Source organism: Panthera pardus, unplaced genomic scaffold (genome assembly GCF_024362965.1).
Source record: "Panthera pardus isolate Hobbes unplaced genomic scaffold, ASM2436296v1 HiC_scaffold_20, whole genome shotgun sequence".
NCBI lineage: Eukaryota > Metazoa > Chordata > Mammalia > Carnivora > Felidae > Panthera > Panthera pardus.
The window spans coordinates 81714157-81736814 of record NW_026526766.1 but is presented as its reverse complement, the minus strand read 5'-3'; the positions used below and the strand labels follow the sequence as shown (position 1 = coordinate 81736814).

Genomic DNA, 22658 nt, shown 5'->3' with positions numbered 1-22658 from the left:
AGCCCTGTACTCTGAGGACAACACAAATAACTGGAAAGACATTCCACGCTCATGGACTGAGAGAACAAATGTTAACATGTCCATACTGTCCAGAGCAATCTACAGATTTAATTCAGTCTCTACCAAAATACCAACATTTTTTACAGAACTAGAAAAATTAGTCCTAAATTTTGTATGGCATCACAACAGACTCTGAATAGCCAGCACAGTCTTGAAAAATAAGAACAAGGGGAGCCTGCATGGATCAGTCGGTTAAGTATCTGCCTCTTGATTTCAGCTCAGGTCATGATCTCACAGTTCCTGAGATCTAGCCCTGCTCAATCTATTTGGGATCTGCTTGGGATTCTCTCTCTCTGTCCCGATCCCCGCTCACACGCGTGTGCTCTTGCTCTCTCAAAATTTACATTTGAAAAAAGAAAAAGAACAGAAGTGAAGGTATCATAATCCCAGATTTCAAGATACACTATAAAGCTGCAGTAAGCAAAACAGTGTGGTACTGGCACAAAAACAGACACATAGATCAATGGAACAGAATAGAGAGCCCAGAAATAAACCCACAATTATATGGTCAATTAATCTTTGACAAAGGAGGAATGAATATACAATGGGAAAAAGACAGTCTCTTCAACAAATCATGCTGGGAAGATTGGACAGCAACATGTGAAAGAATGAAACTGGACCACTTTCTTACACCATACACAAAAACAAACTCAAAATGGATTAAAGATCTAAATGTGAGACCTAAAACCATAAAAATCCTAGGTGACAGCACAGGCAGTAACTTCTCTGACACAGGGCCACAGCAATATTTTTCTAGATATGCCTCCTGAGGCAAGGGAAACAAAAGCAAAAATAAACTATTGGGACTACATCAAAATAAAAAGCTTCTGCACAGCAAAGGAAACAATCAACAAAACTAAAAGACAACCTCCTGAACTGGAGAAGATATTTGCAAATGACATATATCCAATAAAGGTTTAGTATCCAAAATATATAAAGAACTTATACAACTCAACACCCAAAAAGCAAATAATCCAATTTAAAAATGGGTAGAAGACATAAAAAGTAATGACATACAGGTGGCCAACAAACATATGATAAGATGCTCAACATAACTAATCATCGGGGAAATGCAAATCAAAACCACAATGAGATCATCTCACACATGTCAGAATGGCTAGTATCAAAAAAGACAAGAACTATCAAGTGCTGGCGAGGATATGGAGAAAAAGGAACCCTTGTGAATAGTTTGTAGGAATGCAAACTGGTACAGCCACTATGGAAAACCGTATGGAGGTTCTTCAAAAAATTAAAAATAGAATTACCAAATGATCCAGTAATTCCACTACTGGGTATTTACACGTAGAATATGAAAACATTAATTAAAAAAGATATAGGCACTCCTATGTTTACTGCAGCATTATTTACAACAGCCCAATTATGGATGCAGGCCAAGTGTCCATCAATAGATGAATGGACAAAGAAGATGTAGGGTGTGTATATGTATGTATACATATGTGCATGTGTGCATATATGTGCGTGTGTTGTGTATACAATACATACACAACACACACACACATTCATTCTATGGTATATTACTCAGCCAAAAAAAAAAAAAAAAAAGAAAGAATGAAAAGAAAGAAATCAGTCTTTCTCTCACTGACATATCTCACTTAAGCATTATACCCTCTAGATCCATCCATGTTGTTACAAATGGCAAGATCTCACTCTTTTTTATGGCTGAGTACTATTCTAACATATATATGTATAAATATACACATGTATAGCACCTTATATGCATGCATGTATGTATACACCATTTTGTGTGTGTATATGTACATATATATACACCACCTCTTCTTTATCCATTCAACCTATTGATAGACACTTGGGCTGTTTCCAAAATTAGAGAAAGAAAAATACCATATGATTTCACTCCTATGTGGAATTTAAGAAACAAAACAAACAAAGAAAAAAAAGTGACAAACGAAAAATCAGACTCAAACTATAGAGGGCAAAATGATGGTTACCAGTGGAGTGGTGGCTGGCAGTGGGATGGGGGAGCTGGGAATGGGTCAAATAGGTGAAGGGAATTAAGAGAACACCTATTGTGATGAGCACTGATGGAGTAATATACAGAATTTTTGAATCTCTATATTGTACACCTGAAACATAACACTGTATATTAATTATACTGGAATTAAAATCTAAAACATTTTTAATAGTAAAAAATCTTTCCTCTGCAAATCTATTTTTTTCTTTATCACTTACAAAATAAAAAACTCTACCTATAAAAGCAGTCATTTTATACTATGAAAGTTATATGACATTCGTGAACCACAAATGATGTAGCATTTTAATACACACTTTAAAAAAATAGAATAAAATACCCTACCTAAAATAACCTTTACCATCATCTTCTTTTATTTCTAAAGACACAGAGAATGTAAAGATGTCACTGTCAGGAGTTTGGGGTGCAGCAGCTGCTGAAAGTGGGGTCTGCTTGGCAGAACGGCGGAAGGCAGTAGCAAAACTGTAAAGTATCCGGCTGACCTACAACAGATGTGTTAGGCTGTTATCACAAGAAATAAAATACTTTTATTAAGGCTGAAGGTTACCTGCTTTGTGTATGTGTGGGGAGGGGGAGTAATACATCTTTCCCTCATTGATTTCTTTTGCTAAGTTATCATAACTTGTTAGGCCTAGAAAGCAAACAACATTAAAATGAGAAGGGGTTTTTAAAAAAGAAGTGATTGTGAACAAGAGAAATCCAACTGAAAAATAATTTCCTAAATTGTTAGAGATGATCTGAATATCTTTATTATAAAAAATAATCCTACAAAATTAGCTTTAAAAGAACAGTTTGTTAATGTGTGACTGCTGAAACCAAGATGCCCATTTAAGCCAATCAAGAAGCAGCCCTGGTCTCTGACACTCTCAGCAAGAAGACTATGGTTCCCCAAACTTCTAGTTTCTTTATATTTCAGCCCATCAGGCTGGAATAAATAAAACATTAGCACAGAATTTCATTTGGCTTTTAAGTGACCATAATAAACACTACAATAACTTCAACACAGTGAGGGTACAGGTGAAGTTTCATTTGCAGACAGTTCTCGTAAGGACTTACAGCTTCTTGTATTTCGCACCGGAAGACGTGTATTCTGAAGAGCTCTGCATTGTAATGACTTTCAGTGAAAGCGAAACAGTCACTCTCAGGAGTTCCATCATGCCCTCTGACACAGAACAGGATTTTGTAGATAGGGTAGTTTGCTATTTCAGTGTTTGTCTGAGGATCTAAGAGTCTGTTTGGTTAAAAAAAAGATATAAAGAGCTTAGAGGGATTATGGACTATTTTCACTGTTATCCATATTATGATTCAAGACTCCCCTTTCTATCAAGATCATATAAACCATTTTTGGTATGCTAATTATATTAATTTTTAGTCTTGATAAATAAGTCATATGTGGATTACTGAAGTTATTAATACATAATTCCACAGTACTAAAACCTATATAATCTTATACTTTTAGAGAGGCAATCAGAAAGACATAAACAATAAGTACATGTTTCTTATATAGTCTGTATGTAAATAAAGACTAGATCAATGGGTAAATTAGAGTACCAAAATGAATCATTAAAGCTGTGCTTTTCATTACCTCCTAAAAAATAACCTAATCTTCTTTCTTATTTAAAAAAATAGGGGTGCCTGGGTGGCTCAGTCGGTTAAGCAACCGACTTCAGCTCAGGTCATGATCTCACGTTCCATGAGTTCGAGTCCCACATCGGGCCTGCTTCTGATTCTGTATCTCACTCTCTCTCTGCCCCTCCCCTGCTCATGCTGTCTCTCAAAAATAAACAAACATGAGAAAAAATTAAAATAAAATAAAACAAAATAAAATAAAAAATAAAATAAAAAACTGGGGCGCCTGAGTGGCTCAGTCGGTTAAATGTTCGACTTTGGCTCAGGTCCTTGAGTTTGAGCTCCACGTCGGGCTCTGTGCTGACAGCTCAGAGCCTGGAGCCTGCTTTGGATTCTGTGTCTCCCTGTCTCTCGCTGCCCCTTCCCTGCTCACATTCTCTCTCTCTTTCAAAAATAAACATTAAAAAAAAAATTTTTTTTTAAAGAATAAAAAACTGGGGTGCCTGGGTGGGTCAGTTGGTTAAGCATCCAACCTCGGCTTGGGTCATGATTTCATGGTTCAGGGGTTCAAGCCCCACATCAGGCTCTGTGCTGATAGCTCAGAGCCTAGAGCCTGGAGCCTGCTTTGGATTCTGTGTCTCCCTCTCTCTCTGTCCCTCCCCTGCTTATACTCTGTCTCCCTTTTTCTCAAAAATAAAATAAACATTAAAAAAAAAAAAGAATAAAAAACCTGCTGTGCTGGGGCACCTGCCTGGGTGGTTCAGTGGGTTAGGTGTCCAACTCTTGGTTTCAGCTCAGGTCATGATCTTGCGGTTATGTCAGTGCGAGCCCTGTGTCAGGCTCTGCACTGACAGCATGGAGCCTGCTTGGGATTCTCTCTCTCTCCTTTTCTCTCTGCCCCTCCTCCACTCGTATCGCCTGTCTCTCTCAAAATAAATAAATAAACTTAACAACAAAAAAAAAAAACTGATGTGCTTTCTCATAATGAAACATGTTCTTCTGATTCATGGCAAATAAGAGAGACTGTACAAAACGTTAATATCTACAAAAAAGATAATTACTAGAATCAAAGGACATCATTACGAAAATCAAAGATGTGTCATTCACTCAAAAATGTATTGGTTCAATAATACTTCTGTGATACCTACAACATTCCAGGCTCTGCCCTGGACAATGAGGACATAAATATGAAAGGAATGAAAAGAAACGGCAATTTCAACACTGAATGGGCAAGGCCATGGATGGGGAAACCCCAAGGGTCCCTGTGTGTAATGCAAACACATAGGAAGGGAACCCAATTCACATTCAAAGGCACTGTGATAAGATAAAAACTTTGAAAACATAGGGCAAGAGAAATTGCTTTTGCATATTTATAGAATTAAAATATATCAGAACAAAGTATAACTTCAGTTGGGCATGACTACTGACTAAGAAGCATACAAAAATGAGAGCTGAACAAATTTTACTGAAAGTTTCACATTAGGGGTGCCTGGGTGGCTTAGTTGGTTAAGCATCTGATTCTTGTTTTCAGCTCAGGTCACCATCTCATGGTTTGTGAGAGCCATGTTGGGCTCTGTGCCGACATTGTGGAACCTGCTTGGGATTCTCTCTCTCCCTCAAAATAAACAGACATTAAAAAAAAAAAGTTTCACATTAATAAATACCATTAAAATTAGGATTTGTGAGTCTAAGTGCAATGGTTCTTTAAAAACTCAAAAGAAGAATTATACATGCAGATAAATGAAATATTAAATATTAAGTAACCTACTATTATCCACATATAGGTACGATTCTACTACCATGAAAACCCAAAATGCTTCTGGGGGCACAGAAACAGATATTCTCATACAATGCTGATAAAAATACAAAACAGATCAATATTTCTAGATGGCTATTTGGCATTGTATCAAAAACAATGAAAATGGGGAAACCTTTTGACTCAGTAAGTCTACTTCTAGGAATTTATCCTAAGGAAATTTCAAACATACAAAAATTTAGCTCAAACATAACTATTTATAGGAGAATTATAGGTAAAGCACTTACGTACCCATTTAATAAAAGCTTAATATTAGCCATTATTAGTAGTACTTTTCTCATTAAAAACAACAACAACAACACTAAAATGTCTAATATAAAAGACTGGTTCTTTTTTTTGTTTTTGTAAGACTATATTTTTTTAAGCAATCTCTATACCCAATGTAGGGCTCAAACTCACAGCCCGGAGACCATGAGTTCCACACTCCACCAACTAAGCCAGACAGGTGCTCCAGAGACTGGTGATTTCTAAATAATCCATCATATACCATCACAAATTTACTGATATGTAAAGAGATTCATAATATAAAACTAATTGAAGAAAGGGGTGCCTACATGGCTCAACTGGTTAAGCATCCACCTTTGGCTCAGGTCATGATCTTGTGGTGAGTTGGAACCCTGCATCGGGTTCCGTGCTGACAGCTCAGAGCCTGGAGCCTGCTTCCGATTCTGTCTCTCCCTCTCTGCCCCTACCCAGCTCACGCTCTGTCTCTGTCTCTCAAAAATAAATAAATAAATTTTAAAAAATAAAAAAAAAATTTAAAAAAGTGTTGATTCTGATAATGTTAATATTATTGATTCTAATATGTTCAGTTAGATTCAATATTAAACTTCTTACTGAACTAATGTGTCAAGCTAGTATTTGTATGGTGGAACAGGGAAAATATAAATAAATTTATTAGGCATATTTTCAGGCCAACATATTTTAATTAATCCCCAAACATTTAAATTTTTAATGTACTACACATAATTGGCATGGGGAAATGTATATAAAAAAACTGTTCTAATGAGTGACTAATTTGCACAAGTATCACAATCCCTGGAAGACAAGATAACACAAGTGCCAGAAGAATGAAACATTACATGAATAAGAAGTTATGTATTTTGTTCATTATTATTTCTAAATCTATAGGTCAGAAATCTGATCCAATGGTACAAACATTTCAGGAAGCTGGTCTTACCTCACAGTTCCTTCAGATACATTCGGCACCGAAAGGGTTACATCTAGTGAAATCTGACACTGGCTTCTTAAGATGGACATCATCCTTAATGCTTCCACTTCACTCCTGGGAGCATTTACTGAGGCACAGCCTAAATAAGTTAGTTTGCTGAAAACTACACTGTCCTCATCAGCCACTGGTGTGAAAGGACTTGACCCTTCGGAATCTGAAAGAAATGTTAATAGAGGGTTACTTTCATTCTGATATTTTGTTGACATGAACACCAAGTAAAAATCTACAGGTTACATTTAGGTTCTACAATAAGGTACTAATGAGATAATATTTCATTGCCCCACAATAAATGCCCATTGAAGTCAGAAATTTCATATTAAAACTCTGTCACTGACACCAAAATTTTTAGGAATTGCTTTACTGTTAATCCCAAATTTAAAATGTGATCTGAGGTTAGATCTGATTTGTATTTCTGCCTCTTCTAATTTTTTTTGACTTTATAATTTGTATTTAAGTAAAAAAATAACATTTAATATTTTATCACTCTGAAAAATCCTATCTCTGTCTTTCTGATCTGCACTGCTTTATTTCTCTCATTCATCATCTTAGCCACTTTATTATGTTTTCTCAATGGCCCTGCTTTCCCTTTCCCAATAAAGCTCTACAGTTTTAACACTCTACTTTCCCAGTGAGCCTTTATAACTGCCCTATTCCTCCTCTGTGGTGCCTTTTGCCTCCCTTTTTCAACCTGGCAACTACTCCCAAAGAGCTTTTCAGGCCTGGAACAAGTATCTCTTCCCAAGCATTATTCTTCCACATCTCCAACACTGTACTCAAATTCTTTCTTTCTTGGAAAAATCTTGAAACATTCTGAAATAAGACGACCTCAATGTCATTTAACTACTGTTATCTCTTTGATATAAATGATACACATTTAAAGGGAAATCAGAATGGTACAGATACCTACCCCTCACACAAACCCTTAAATCTAAAATCTGAAGATTCTAGAAAACACATAATGTTTTTTGCCTGCTCTGAATCAAACCTAGTATAGGGTGGACACTCACATAATAAAAACATTAACCTTCAGTAAAGCAAGCAATGCAGCAATCCTAACCTCCTTGTCCAGGTCTCACTGGCAAGCTCATCTCTGGTTTTTGGAGGCCTACTAATGGCACAGGGTTAATGGTGGATGAAGCTGAGAGTTGGTTAGAAAGAGGTCCATCTCCTTCACCATCCAGTTGTGACCTTTCCACAAGTTCTTTGTCCCCTGGCTGGTCGTCCATTGGAGGATCCATCAGAACATCTGCTAGCTCTTTTTGCAGCTGCTGTTCACTTCCATTCCCTATAATCTAAGGGTCACAAATACATGCAATTATCAAAGTGTGAAAGACAGGCCAGTACTAATTCAAATGGGTCCACATTCTAGAGATCGTCAGCATTTCTTTTGATACAAAGATATCTTCTGAATGTTTTTTAAAAACAGAATAAATCAAGATCTGCAGTAAGAGCTGCAGCTGCTCCCTTAATACATACAGTTTTTCATGAAAAAGTGTATAGTGAATTTGAGAGTAATGCCCGGAAATGTATGTGATAGTCTGTCAATGTTATTAGAAATGGATAAAGGGGCATTAAGGAAGACACTTGTTGGGTGAATCACTGGATTCTACTTCTGAAATCATTATTGCACTATATGCTAACTAACTTGGATGTAAATTTAAAAAAATTTTAAATAAAATTATGGCGATAAAACGGAAGTTTTCTACAGTGTCCTCAACTAGCAATGAAAATATTCATAATTTTATTTCTCTGCTGAGAAATAACGCTGCTAATGGGATTATCTTTAGGGGCTTCGCTTATCCTTAAGAAAAAGGGAAAATGTGTTCGCTTGCAAAGTTATCATAGAAACAGACTTAGTAGGTAATAAATTTTCACATGTATTTTACCATTCCTACTATAAATAAGTCTAAGGAAGGCTTCTCTGATATTAACAGTTTCTTAAAGTTCTGAGACACCTGAATAAAGCTTGTACATATAAAATGGCCCTGAGCAACAGAAGCACTCCATTTCAGTAATGTCAAGTATTTATTTGTCTAGAGTCATGATGGTTTATTATTAGTTGCTCAACAAGGAAGTAATGCTTTCCAATGCTAAGGAAAACCACAAGTGACAAAACCCAGCAATGTCACTAAATGCTTATTCAAGAAACACTAAAAAAAATTTTAACAAAGGAATTAACTTAGGAAAAGTCATAATCAAAAAAGGGGGCTGATTTAGGAGGGTTTCTGAAGACTAAACCTGACAAAAAGTTAAAATGGGTGGGGCTAGGAGATTGTTACAGAGAATGAGGTCTTCTCAGTAAAATCAACACAGAAGTTAGGAAGAAAATGTCAATAATAACAGACACCTCTGGACTACCAAAGAACCCTGTTCAAACATAGTTTTATAACCCTATAAGCTTCAAGTTCCTTTGGCTATAAATTATAATTGAGAAACAAACAGTTTTAAATCTTTTTTTGCTGACATTTCCCAAGGAAATTTAACATGTCAGCTACTCTTGCCTTAGAAATAAAGGCCAGACAAGTGTTCAGCCTCTTGGCTTCGGTTACAATGTTTATTTCCGTGAATTTCATTTTATGTTAACAGTCACTGCTAATGGAACTAAAAAGCAGGTCAAGTAATTGTAATTCTTTGTTCTGCCTGATCTTACACATCCAAGTGCAATCAAATTTCTTTTTTCAGAAGTTCTACTTTCACAAGTTTTTAAACCATCTGAAAAACAAACCACAGCTTAGTTCCAATTAGCCTCTTATTCTTTCAGAACTGGAGAAGAATTACTATATCACCTGCAGTAAATAAAAGATGGTCTATTTGATAGTCTGTTTTCCAAGGGGAGAGAAAGAACATACATAAGTAGTAGTTACAGCTTCCTAAACACAGATGGAGAAAAGATATTCAATTCTATGTTTAGGTAATTAGTAATTATAACTGGGGAAGCCATCACTAAAAGAGCAAACTAAATCAAAGAGAAGACATTTTACATATTATGAAGTACTATTTTGTTCTTTGGTATACAGGGTAATTAAACTCAAGTTTTCTGCTGGATAGACTGCGTACATTTTCATATTATTTGACAATAACAAAAATATACCTAACCCTGAGAGAAAACATGTTTATATGTTTGTATTTTGTGTTTACACATGTTCATCTTGCATTCTTCTCTCATTTATAAAATCTATAAACATAAGAACTGTGTTCCATTTCCTTAACTCTTCCTTAAGGACTAGGAAAAAGAAATGTTCACATGCAAACATGTGATTTTTAAAAGCTGCTTAAAAATAGCAATGCAACATATGCTTTGGATAATTAGGTCCAAGACAGTACTCAACAATTTTGTTAGATCATTTGTGAACCTTCAATTTAATTTCAGAATTACTGTCTGTGACATTACAATACACATACTTAAACCAATTAAGCTTTTTGTTTTTTTATTAAAAGAATTTTTTTTTATTAAGTAATCTCTATGCCCAACATGGGGCTTGATCTAATGACCCTGATATCAAGAGCAGTACGCTCCACTGACTGAGCCAGCCAGGTACCCTGTTGTTTTCTTTCTAAAGACAGTCTTCCCTGGGCTTATCTGGGAAATAATTCACAATGACTTTCAAGGCTCTCAAACTCTGACATGCATCAGAATCACGTGGAGAATTTTTATGACGCAAAGTGTTGGGCCCCAAATGAATTCCAATTCAGTAATTCTGAGTGGACCTGATAATGTGTATTTTTTAAAAATTTCCAGGAGATAGTGATACTGCTAGTCTGGGGACCACAGTCTTAAGAATCAACCTTAGGTTAATGGTTCTTAACCATGACTCTATAGTATAATTACTAATATTACCAGGAGGCATTTTAAAATTCAAATATTTGCTCCTTCCTCCCTCCCCTCACCTCCCACCTTAGTAGAGCCTGGCTGGGCATATGCATTTTGAAGAACCTCCACAGGTTATTTACAAAACAGGTGGCAGGCCAGATTAGGCCATCAGACTATAGTTTGTTGACCTCTGGTATTGATGAATAGCTTAAATAAACCAACAACCGCTTATTGCTAGACTTCTTGTTATTAACACAAAATAAACCCACCATAAGCAGGGTTTTTCTGTTCCTTGCTGCCAAGAGCATTCTTAACAGATAACACAATCATCTCTAAAACAGATGTAGCTTCAGGTAAAGTAATCAACACACTGCAATATTAGTAAAGGGCAGACATACAGATCAGTGGAACAAAACAGAATCCAGAAATAGACTGACATATATATGACCAATTGGTTTCAACAAAGATGGCAAGGTAATTCAATGGAGAAAGGTAATAAATGGTGTTAGAACAATTAGCCTGACATCCATACCTATGTAAAGACATGAATCTTAGCTAATACTTCACATCATATACAAAAATTAATGCAAAATGGGTCACAATCTAAATGCAAACCCTGAAACTATATAACCTACAGAAGAAAAACAAAGGAGAAAATCTATGAAAATCCTGAGACACAAAGATTTCTTACAATACAAAAAGTAGCATAAAAAAATGATAAAACACGCTTTATCAAAACTAGAAACTTCTACTCAAAAGACACTACTAAGAGAATGAAAACACAAGCCACAGACTTGGAGAATATACTTGCAAATCATGTTTCTGATGAAGGATTTATACCCAGAATACATCTACCCAGAATATCTCATAACTCATTAAGGAAACAAGCAACCCAATTTAAAAAATGGGCATTTTCACCAAAAAAAGTATGAAGGTGGCAAACAAGCACGTGAAAGAAACTCAATTCATTAGCCAGTAGAGAAACTGAAACCACAATAGGATGCCTCCATACACCTAATAAGATTGGCTAAAATTAAAAACAAGAAAATACTGAGAATACCAAGAATTCGCAAAGATGCGTGACAACTGAAAACCTTGGGTATTTACCCAAGAAAAATTAACACCTGTGCCTCTTTGTGCATGTTTATAGCAGTATTGATAATCACCAAAAACTGACTATAAATGTTTATGAACTGCTTAGTGCATAAACTGCCATATAGCTATATAATGGCATACTACTCAGCAGTAAAAAGGAATGAATTATTAATACACACAATAACATGGATTATTCCAAGTAAAAGACGCCAGACACAAAAAACTCCATCATACCGTAAGGTTCCATTTATATGGAATTCCGGAAAAGGCAAACTATAGCGATGGAAATCAGATCATTGGTTGTCAGGGGCTAGGAAGGAGATGAGAGGATTCACTAAAAAAAAAGTACAAAGGAACTTTCTGGAATAGTAAAAATATTCTGTATCTTAATTGTGGTGGTTGTCATGTAAGAGTTTATATTCACTACAGCTTATAGAACTATACACCTAAAAGGGCTGCATATTACTGTGTGTAAACTTTAACTCAATAAACTTAAAATAGAAAAGGGATATTGATAGTGGGGAAGGCTATGCATTTGTGGGAGCAGGGATTATAGAAGTAATCTCTGTACTTTGTTTTGCTGTGAACCTAAAACTGCGCTAAAAAATAAAGTCTGTTTTTTAAAAATTAGAAAAAAAAAAGTGGTTTCTACAAAAAAAGAACAAAAGTATTTACTTTTTTCTATTGCATCCCAAAAGATATTCATCCAGGGTTCTGTTTTTGGCAATAACCTTATTTTACAGGCTCTCCTGTGGCCACCTCATCTATGGCCAATGATATACAAACAATCCCTAATATATACCTACAACCCCTTCCTTAGCTCCCTACTGGAGAGAATTCTTCAGGTAGATATTCCAGACTTAGTGTGTCAAACTTAACTCACTGTCCGATCCTCCTTCTGTATTCTTTTTATTTTTTAAAGTAAGCTCTACGCCATTGTGGGGCTCAAACTCACGACCCCAACATCAAGAGTCACATGCTCTACAGACTGAGCCAGCAAGGCGCCACCCTTGCTTTGTTGTTGCTTTGTTGTTTTAAATCAGTGAATTGTAATACTATCCACTTAGTGAGCCTATGAAGAGCACAATCACCCGTCACTCCTCTCATTCCCACAATACTCACAAAGCTTATTGATCCTTGCTCACTTGTGCATTTTTTCCACCCTCTATGTAGGTAATACCACAGGACAGCTTCTTTCATTTTACATAAGTCTACTGGAAAGGTAAGAGTTTCCCTGCCTTCTTTCTTTCTCCCCTCTGATCTGTCATATGGCCATTCAAGTTACAATTGCAAACCTTAGTTCTGATCAAACCCTTCCATGTTTCCTCAATTTCCATAAGATAAAGCCCAAATTTGTAACTATATTCTATGAATTTTTCACAACTCTGCCCAATTTATGCTTTCATCTCTTACCAGACACGTCAAATTACTCAACTTCCCTAAGACATACCATAAACTTTCAAGCATCAAGACTCTATAGACTGTTCCCTTTCCTAGAAAGTCCTCTTCTCCTTCTCCTTTCTGTTAAGAACAAGCTTAAATTCTGTTACCTCCTCTGGGAAATCTTAACCCCACTATATGGGGTTTAATTAGTCCCTCCTTAGGGAGTGCTACCATATGAGCATACATGTTTTATAGAACCAGACCTTGAACCAGTCTGGATTAGGTGGCAGGGATTGCTTCTTAAGGCATCTTTACATTATTCCCAAAGCTTTGGATAGATTCACTGCACAGTGTACCTGCAATATAGGTTTACTGAATTGAGTTTTATAAATGTAAAGAATAGAAGCCAAAGTAGTATTATTTTACCAATTTTGATACTGGATACTCTACAGATTTTGAGTTATAAAAAATGAAATCTGAATGCTTTATTTTAGCTTTGTTTACTTAAATACAACAAAAACAAAGCATCATTTTCTATTATTCTGAGAATCATTAAAGGTTTAACATTTACTAAGAATACTGGGCAAGACCAATTAGCATGCTACAAAACAATTTTATTTTGAAGCCCAACAAAGACTTCTAACTTAACAGAAATATAAAAATAAAAAAAGCAAAGCAGGTATGTATGGATAAATCAATGGTCATATTCAGATTTATGTTCTTCTCTGTGTAAACTAGATTAAGAGGAGGAGGGGAGAATACTTTAAGAAACAGTCCTGAATTGAGGGAAAAAAAAACCAATAAATATAAAGTAGTCAATTTAGCAGCTACTGTAAACGCAGACATAAATGTTTGTAAGGACAGAGACTGCATGGCAAGTGATTTATTCATAATTCTGCTTATAAAGCAGGGTGGTAGTAAAAACAGTGGGCACAAGAGCTGGCTTATGGCACAACTCCAGGGGTCACCATTCACATACAGACCATGTGAACAGCAGCCTGTACTTAAATCCTGGGCTCCACGGTTAAGAGCTGAATTTGGGACATGGCTCTGATACTAACTGTTGGCTGTGGGCAAATTACCCTCTGGGAGCCACAACTGCCTCATCTCTAAAATGAAAGTGTTAATATCTATCTCATAGGACTGTCATGTCATGAGGATTCAATGATACAATAATAATATGCTTACTGGGCATTTATTATTTATAATTAAGGCATTATATATGATTTTTACAGGGATTATCTCATTTCTACATCACAGTACCTGTCAATTAGTAAGCATACAATTAGTATCACTTTCAGCTTTTATTTTTAAAGATTTTATTTTTTTAAAGTTTATTTATTTTCAGAGACAGCATGAGCAGGAAGGGGCAGAGAAAGAGAGACAGAGAGTCCCAAGCAGATTCTGCGCTGTCAGCATAGAGCCCAATGTGGGGCTCAATCTCAGGAACCATGAGATCATGACCTGGGCCAAAATCAAGAACCGGACACTTAACCAACTGAGCCACCCAGGCACCTCTTAAATATTTTATTTTTAAGTAATTTCTACACCCAACGTAGGGTTTGAACTCACAACCCTGAGATCAAGAGTCACATGCTCCACCAAATGAGCCAGCAGGCAACCCCCACTTTCAGCTATTTCTAAATAAATTCTGACCCACCTTCTGGAGAGGAGGTTTGAAAAACCAAGTAACAACAACAACAACAGGAAAAAAAAAAGCAGTTCTTCCACTTTCCATTATCCAGAGAAAACTAAGAACACACCTACTATTTATGTGTAAGACCCATTACTGAAGTAACACTTGTCCTTTCTAAATGTATCAAATAAAAGTAATAATTTATAGGGTAGAATTGGCTACAGGTCTATTTCCTTAAGAGCAAAACTGCATTTATAGAAGCAAAGGACAAAACGTTTCAAAGGCAAAAGCCAGAGTCATTTCCTGGTGTTAATGTTCTACTTCTAACTTTATAGCCCGTTTCCGTTCTCTGCAACAATACCAACTAGGCACCACTTGATTTGACAGTTATCCAAAGCTACGTTAGGCAGTTTGGGATCTTTTTCCAGTAGAGATTTTGTCTTAGGAAATGCATGCTTATGAAATGACAGTGTGCACTTGAGATATCCACAGATGTTGAGAAAATTAAAGACAAATTCCTGATGATCTACAGTTCCCACTACTTGTGTCAGACTGCAATGAAAATAGAAGTGAAAATGGTTCAGACTGAGTAATTTTACTCAGCTTCAGTGTAAAAGCTAAGGCATCTTGAAACAAGTACATAAATCTCAGTTTTACCAGAAAGCAAGGCACAAAAGAACCAGAAGTCCCATTTGGATACTGGAAAGTATTGTTAATGACTTCAAACCCACTCACATACTCATTCTGCGATCTTTGATAAATCACTGAATTTCCTTGTGTCATTTATAAATTGCAGCTGTTCTGGCTATCCATCTTTTTATCTTACTGCATGAAGGAAGGACCAGAGAAACAACCTAAAATTATCATTAGGAATTACTAACATTAACTTAAAAAGGGAAAGAGAAGGAACAGCACCTTGTAAATTCATCCTGAAAAGTTAAGAAAGACCCAAAATATTTATGATTGTGTTGATAAATAATAGGATTATGACTGGGTTTTATTTACGTCTCATACTGTCTGAATTTTATGTATAAAGCAGACATTATTTTTATAATTAGAGAAAACAAATAACAGAAAGTCCATTTGGGAGAAAAAAGGAAAGCAAGCACGTTCAATTCTACTGTATGCAGTGATCATAACCCTAGGCCTTTTTCAAGCCTGTTGATTTTTCTACATTTCACAGACTCACTTCTTTGAGTAATTCTTAATCATTCTTTAAGGTTTTGCTAAATTGTTACCTACTCTATGAAACCTTTCTTCGCTTTAATAGGCAATAATTATGTTCTCATATAAATCTGCTCTTATCTATATTCTGGTACTTGATGAATTTTATAATGACATAGTTCCTTATGTGTCTCCCCACCATCATCCTGATCCCCTTAATTAAACTGTGTGTTCATGGTTCAGTTACTCTGTTTGCTGAATAAAAGACCTACGTTAGAGGACAAGATCACCTGATACTAAAGCACGTAATATCAGATACAAAGTCAGAAAATTAGTTTAGGCAATGCTAAGTGAGAAGGGGTGACTTCTTTATCAGCTATTTCAATACAGGTTGGCAACTTCTTTCCAACTAAAATAATGTTTGGTGGATTTTTCAAGAAGAAAAAGATTAAAAAATTCTCTAACTGAACTTTTCACCGAAGAAGTATTGGCTCATCAATGTACTCCCAACCAAGATTTATAGAGTATCTTTGATTAAGAGCTAAGGGTATAATATTCCTACACAAGAGGAGTCAGGTAGAGAAAATACAACATGTTCTGAATTTATGAAAGTTTTCCGATTTTGATGTGAATTGTCAAAACACTTTATGAAGATAAATACCTGTGTTTTTTATAACTACATCATCATATAAAGCTCTTCTTTAAAGGGCTTAACTAAAGCATTACCTTCTCCAAGAAGCTTTCCCAGACTCCTCCCCCAAGCTGAGACAAGTTTCCATCCTTTGTTCTATAGCACCCTTTGTTAATCTCTACCGTAGCATTTATCTAACTGCATTAATGTTGAAAATTAAAAATATAGCCACAGTATCTCTACAGCTCCTCCATCAAGAGATATAGACTATTTCCTGGATTGGCCCTGTGACTTGCTGTGATCAATACAATGTGGCAGAAGTGACACCATGTAATTTGTAAGCCTTAACCTTAAAAGATACCTTATAGCTTCCACATCTGTCCTAGGACCACCATGCTGCCGTGACGAAGTCTGAGATGAAAGACTACAGGAAAAGACTCAGCCATCCCAATTAAGCTCAGTCTTCAGCCAATGTATCAATTGAATGAAGTTATATGAACCAAAACAAGACCACCAAAACAACCCACTCAATGCATAAAATCATTAAAAATTAATAAACTGTTTTAAGCCACTCAGTTCTGAGATCTGAGGTAGTTTGTTACAAAGCAAAGACTACTACAATCCACTGCAACAAGAATCTGAACTGTCATCTACCCTAAGCTTTAGCATCTGCTTATATATATCTACCCTAAGCTTTAGCATCTGCTTATATATATAAGCAGGAACCATGTCCAATTGATCTCTATTCTCATTCACCCTTTAAAGAGCTTCTCTTTGTCTGTAATATTCTGCAGTTTCACTGTCATCCTTTTTTTTTTTTAAGTTTATTTTTTCACTTTGAGAGAAAGTGGAGGAGGACCAAAGAGAGGGAGAGACAGAATCCCAAGCAGGCTCTGTGCTGTCAGTGCAAAGCCTGTTGTGGACCTCAAACCCACAAAACACTAGGTCATGACCTGAGCTGAGATCAAGAGTTGGAGGGTTGCTTCACAGACTGAGCCACCCAGGTGCCCCCACTGTCATCCTGATTGGGACTCACTCTGTTTCTTGAAGCTGATCTGTATCTTTTATCACTTGTGGAAAATATTCAGCTATTATCTCAAGTTATTTCCTTTTCTCCCACTCTATTCTATTTTCTGAGTAATTTCCTCAGGTTGATTTTGCAGGTACTTGATTTTCTCTTCAACCATGTCTAATCTACTATTTAACACATCAGTTGTACCTTTACTTGCTCTGATTTTCATGAAGTTTGCTTGGTCTTTTATTAAATTTTTAAATAATTTTGTTCTATCCTAATATTTTCAAATTTTTCTTTAAATTTTCAATCATTTAAATCATATCTATCTTAAAGTTACAGCTAATAATTCAAATGCGCAAGTGTTGGTGAGATTTGATCCTGCTGGGGTTTGCCTACTCTGGGTCTTTGTAAATTTTGGAATGTTTGATATTCTGTATCAAAGTTATCTGTAGAAATACCATGCAGCCTAGGTGGCAAGCATGTCCCTCCAGAATAGTTCTGCAATTGATTCTGTCAGGAACCCTGAGAGTATTACCAACCCAGGAACATGCAGGTAGTATAAATTCAAATCTCAAATACCTGAAGGCAAGCCCACTGGAACAAGTTATCAACAAGACTCCCCTCTAAACCTGTGCCCAACCTAAAATATATAAGCTTCCTTATTTTCTTCCTATGACTATAAACAAGTTATTTTTTCCAAATCTATCCTTTCAGTTAGCCTGAAGGTGTTATATAAGGAAATCTCAGTTCCAACACCCCTCTCTGTAAAACCCAAAGCTTTATCTCTTCTCCAATTTAGTCAAAACCCAAGCCCACTGATCATAAAGCAGCAAATTCCCCCAGTACGGACCCAGTGCCAGCATATATGTATAGTTCTGGCTTTCAGTGTCCCTCTTTGCTATTATTCTTTCAAGATTACTTTCTTGTGAATATAGCTATGAAAGGTATTTGTTATATTTCATCCAGCTCTCCTAAATATTTCGTACTAGGACATTTTTAGGTTTTCTAGGTCATCATAGTTCCAAAAATGGGGAGTTCTCAACTTCGGTGCCTAAAAACAGCATTTGGTGGATTACTAGCTATCAACTGAATAATTCAACAAAACACTCAATTAGGACTTTTGGGGTGGATGAATGACAGACTTTTAAATGTATTTTTCTGGAGTGTTATATGAAGGTGATGAATCACTAAATTCTACTCCTGAAAACAAAATTATACTATATGTTAACTACCTAGAATTTAAATAAAAATTTGGGGAAAAAATGTATTTTCTAAATCCAATGCAATTTTACAATCTAGTAGTGGCTGAGACAACGGTTTTAAAAAGAGTCATCCGCATCACTGAGCAACACGTTTGCAGTAATCCTATTATACTTGACTTTGATGAAAATATCAAAGATTCAACAATAATTCTATTACTTTTTACTCCACTTACCATTTCTACATACAGTAAACCAATATACTGTCCAGATGTACTGAAAATACATGGAAATACATACAGGAAACATTTTTAATTTGTAGAACATATTGCTCAATTTCCTGGTCTAAAAAACAGAACATTTCTTTTCAGTAAACAAGATATGAGAGAGCACAAAAAAAGTTCTCTGCAGGAGCCCTGAGGGTCTTTCCCATTTACCATAAATGATTCATCAAATTAGAAACAGGAAGAGTAAGTCAAACAGTATTTCAAAAATTAACAAGACAATTTTAAGTCTTCTCCAAAAAGAGAGAAGACTCATCTATTTGCATGTGTACTCATTTATGCTGTCTTCCTTCATATTACAGAAATTGCTCCTAGGTTAACCCCTCCACTTACACACAGGAAATCTCTCTTCCCAACCTAACCAAAGACTTAGCAATTCTCTGGTACCAGTAATGTCCCCTTCTTTACTGAATAACTCTTATCAGTACACACATATCAGGAAATCTCTCACTGGAATCCCTATTACTCTTCAGTTACCACTCCATTTTTCTGTTTTTGTTTTTTTAGCAAAACTCCTTAAAACAGTTGTCTATACTATCACCATTTCTTCCTCAGCTACCACTTACAACCCAACCCACACTAATGCTAATGATCTCATCTCTCTTGAAAACAACAAAAAAAAAACAAGCAAAAAAACACCCTTCTTAAGGATCACCCAGGCCTCTATCCTATCATTCTTCAGTCACCATCTAAAGCAACCTCTCAGCAGAATCTAACATACCTGGTTATTCCCACTCTCTTGAAACACTTTCTTCATTTCTCTCCCAAGGCACTCCAAATCTCCTAGTTTTCTTTGTATCTCACTAGTTATATCCTCTCACTCTTCTCTGCTGGCTTCTCTTTATCTCCATCTCTCAATGCTGAAGTCCTCCAAGAATCAGCTCTTCACTAACTCTTCAGTTTCTAATGCTCGCTCTGGGTGATCTCACCTAGTCCCACAGCTTTAAATACCATCTATATACTGTCGATGCTAGTCACAGTCACTCTGGAGGATCAATCTCATCAACATCCTGAACTTCTGATCCCTTTAACCTGATCCTGGTCCTATCTCTTTCCATTTTAGTAAATGGCACTACCATATACCTTACAGCTCAGACCAAAATCTAGGAACCATCATTTATTTCCCTCTTTGCTTCAAATCCCACATCTAATTTGCCCACCCTATCAGTTCTACCTTGAAATATACCCTGAATCAGAGCCATGAGATCATAACCTGAGCCGAAATCAAGAGTCGGAGGCTTAACAAACTGAGCCACCCAGACGCCCTGACTAAAACAGCCTTTATCTACTCTTCTTACTACTGACCAGTCTTGTCTCTTTACTGCCAATTCTCCAAAGAGTAGGCCAGATATAATTCGTATACAACTCACTTACTTAAAGCATACATTCTATGGTTTCCAGTATATTCACAGAGAGGAGCAACCAACACCAAAGTTAATTTAATATATTTTTATCATGGGGTGCTTGGGTGGCTCGGTAAGCATTTGACTTCACCTCAGATCTTGATCTCACGGTTCATGGGTTTGAGCCCTGCATCAGGCTCTATGCTGACAGGTCAGAGCCTGGAACCTGCTTTGGATTCTGTGTCTCCCTCTCTCTCTGCCCCTCCCCTGCTCTCACTCTGTCTCTCAAAAATAAATAAAACATTAAAAAAATTTAAAATATTTTCATGACCTCAAAAAAACCACACAAAAAACCCAAACACCACCACACGTATCAACTCCCCTTTCCCTCAATAACTCCAGCCCTAAATAAGCAACAACTAATTGACCCTCTGCCTCTGAAGATTTAACTCTTCTAGATATTTCATATTGATGGAACCATATAATCTGTGGACTTTTTGACTTAACTGTCATTTAACATGTCTTCAAGGTTCATCTATATTGCAGCATGTATCAGTACTTTATTCCTTTTTATGACCAAATAATATTCCATTATACATCACATTTTATTTATCCATTTAGTAGTTGGTAAACATTTAGATTGTTTAGCTTTTTATATGCCTTAAATACATCCTGTGGGTTGTCTTTTTTCCTTTGCTCCTTTGGTGTGAAATCTAAGAATCCACTGTCAAATCTGAAGTCATGTAAATTTACCCCATGTTTCTTCCAAGAGTTTTACACTTCTAGCTCTTACACTGAAGTCTGTAATCCATTTAAGCTAATTTTTGTATATGGTGTGAGGTAAGGTTGCAACTTCACTCTTGTGAACATGGCTATCCAGCTGTCCCACCATAATTTGTGGAAGAAAAAAAAAAACCCCTCTCGATTGAATGGTATTGGTAACCTTGTCTGAATCAGCTGATCACAGAAATATGGTTCTATTTCTGAATGTTCTATTTCTCAAATGTATTCCAGTGATCTATATGCCTAGCCTTATGTCAATACTACACTATCTTGATTACCACTGCTTTATAATAAGTTTTGAAATTGCAAAGTCTGAGTCTTCCAACTTTGTTCTTCATTTTCAAGATTATTTTGCCCTATTCAGAGTCCCCTGAAATCCAAAATGAATTTTACAACTGTCCCATAAATCTCTACAAAGATGTTACCTAGGATTATGATAAAGACTGCACTGAATGTGTAGATCAATTTGAGGAGTAATGCCATCTTCACAATAAGTCTTCTGATACATGAACAACGAATGGACTTCCATTTATTTAGATCTTCTTTATTTTCTTTGAACAATGTTTTACAGATTTCAAAGCCTAAGATTTGCACTTTTGTTTAACTTCATACTATTTCATTCTTTTTCATGTTATCATAAATTGTTTTTTCACTGTTACTTTAAGGTTGTTCATTGCAAATGTATACAAATAAAACTGATTTTTTGTACATTGATCTTGTATCCTACAATATTGCTAAACTTCTTAGTTTTAATTTTTTTTTTTTTTTTAGATTTCTTAGGGTTCTCCATATACAAGATCATGTCAACTGCAAACATAGTTTTTACTTCCTTCTTTCCAATCTGGATACCTTTTATATTTTTGCCTGAGTGCCCTGGTTGTACCCTCCAGTACAATGTTGACCAGAGGTAGTTAAGTGCAGACATCCAGGTCTTTAGGCTGAACTTAAGGGGAAAGAATCTACTCTTTTACCACCAAGAAAGATTTTAGCTGTGAGTTTTTCATAGATGCTGTTAATCAGGTTGAAGAAGTTACATTCATAGTTGATTTTTTTTCTGAATTTATTTTCATAAAAGGTGTTGCATTTCAGCAAACATTGTTCCTGTGTCCACTAAAAATGATCATGTGGTTTTGTTTTTAGTTCCATTGATACATTATATTACCTTAATAGATTTTCAGTTGTTAAACCAACCTTACATTCTTGGAGTAAATCCCACTTGATCACAATATGTAATCCTTTTCATATACTGCTGAATTAATAAGTATGCTTGTATTTTGTTGAGGACTTTTGTGTCCCAATTTATAAGAAATATAGATATGTAGTTTTCTTGTGATGTCTTTGTCTAGTTTTGGCATTGGCACAGTATCTTCCTCATAGATTTAGTCAGGAAATATCCTTTTTTTTTTTTTCTATTTTTGGGGATAGTTTGTGAGGAACTGGTATTCTTACTTAAGTATCTGGTAAAATTCAGGGAATAAAGCCATCTAGGTAGGCCAGAGCTTGCTTTATGGGTACATTCTTTATTACTAATTCAATCTCTTGTTATAGGTCTATTCACAGTTTCATTAGTGTTTTTTTAGAAATTTATCCATTTCAGTAAGTTCTTTTTTGGCATATTACTATTCCT

At 35.8% G+C, this 22658-nt stretch overlaps 1 protein-coding gene across 5 annotated transcripts in view; it reads right to left on the bottom strand.

Annotated features, from left to right (window-relative positions):
• Positions 1 to 22658, bottom strand: part of RABGAP1 (RAB GTPase activating protein 1) — a 177957-nt gene that overhangs the window by 121463 nt on the left and 33836 nt on the right. For all 5 annotated transcript variants that reach the window (XR_008424338.1, XM_053908265.1, XM_019421198.2 and 2 more), the window contains 4 exons: positions 7745 to 7979; positions 6637 to 6841; positions 3128 to 3302; positions 2396 to 2553 (listed from right to left, as the gene is read on the bottom strand). Coding sequence is in view for 4 of the 5 variants with exons in the window: in XM_053908265.1 (XP_053764240.1) it covers positions 2396 to 2553; positions 3128 to 3302; positions 6637 to 6841; positions 7745 to 7979 (773 nt within the window). In the remaining variant the exon portion in view is untranslated. The remainder of the gene's footprint in view (positions 1 to 2395; positions 2554 to 3127; positions 3303 to 6636; positions 6842 to 7744; positions 7980 to 22658) is intronic.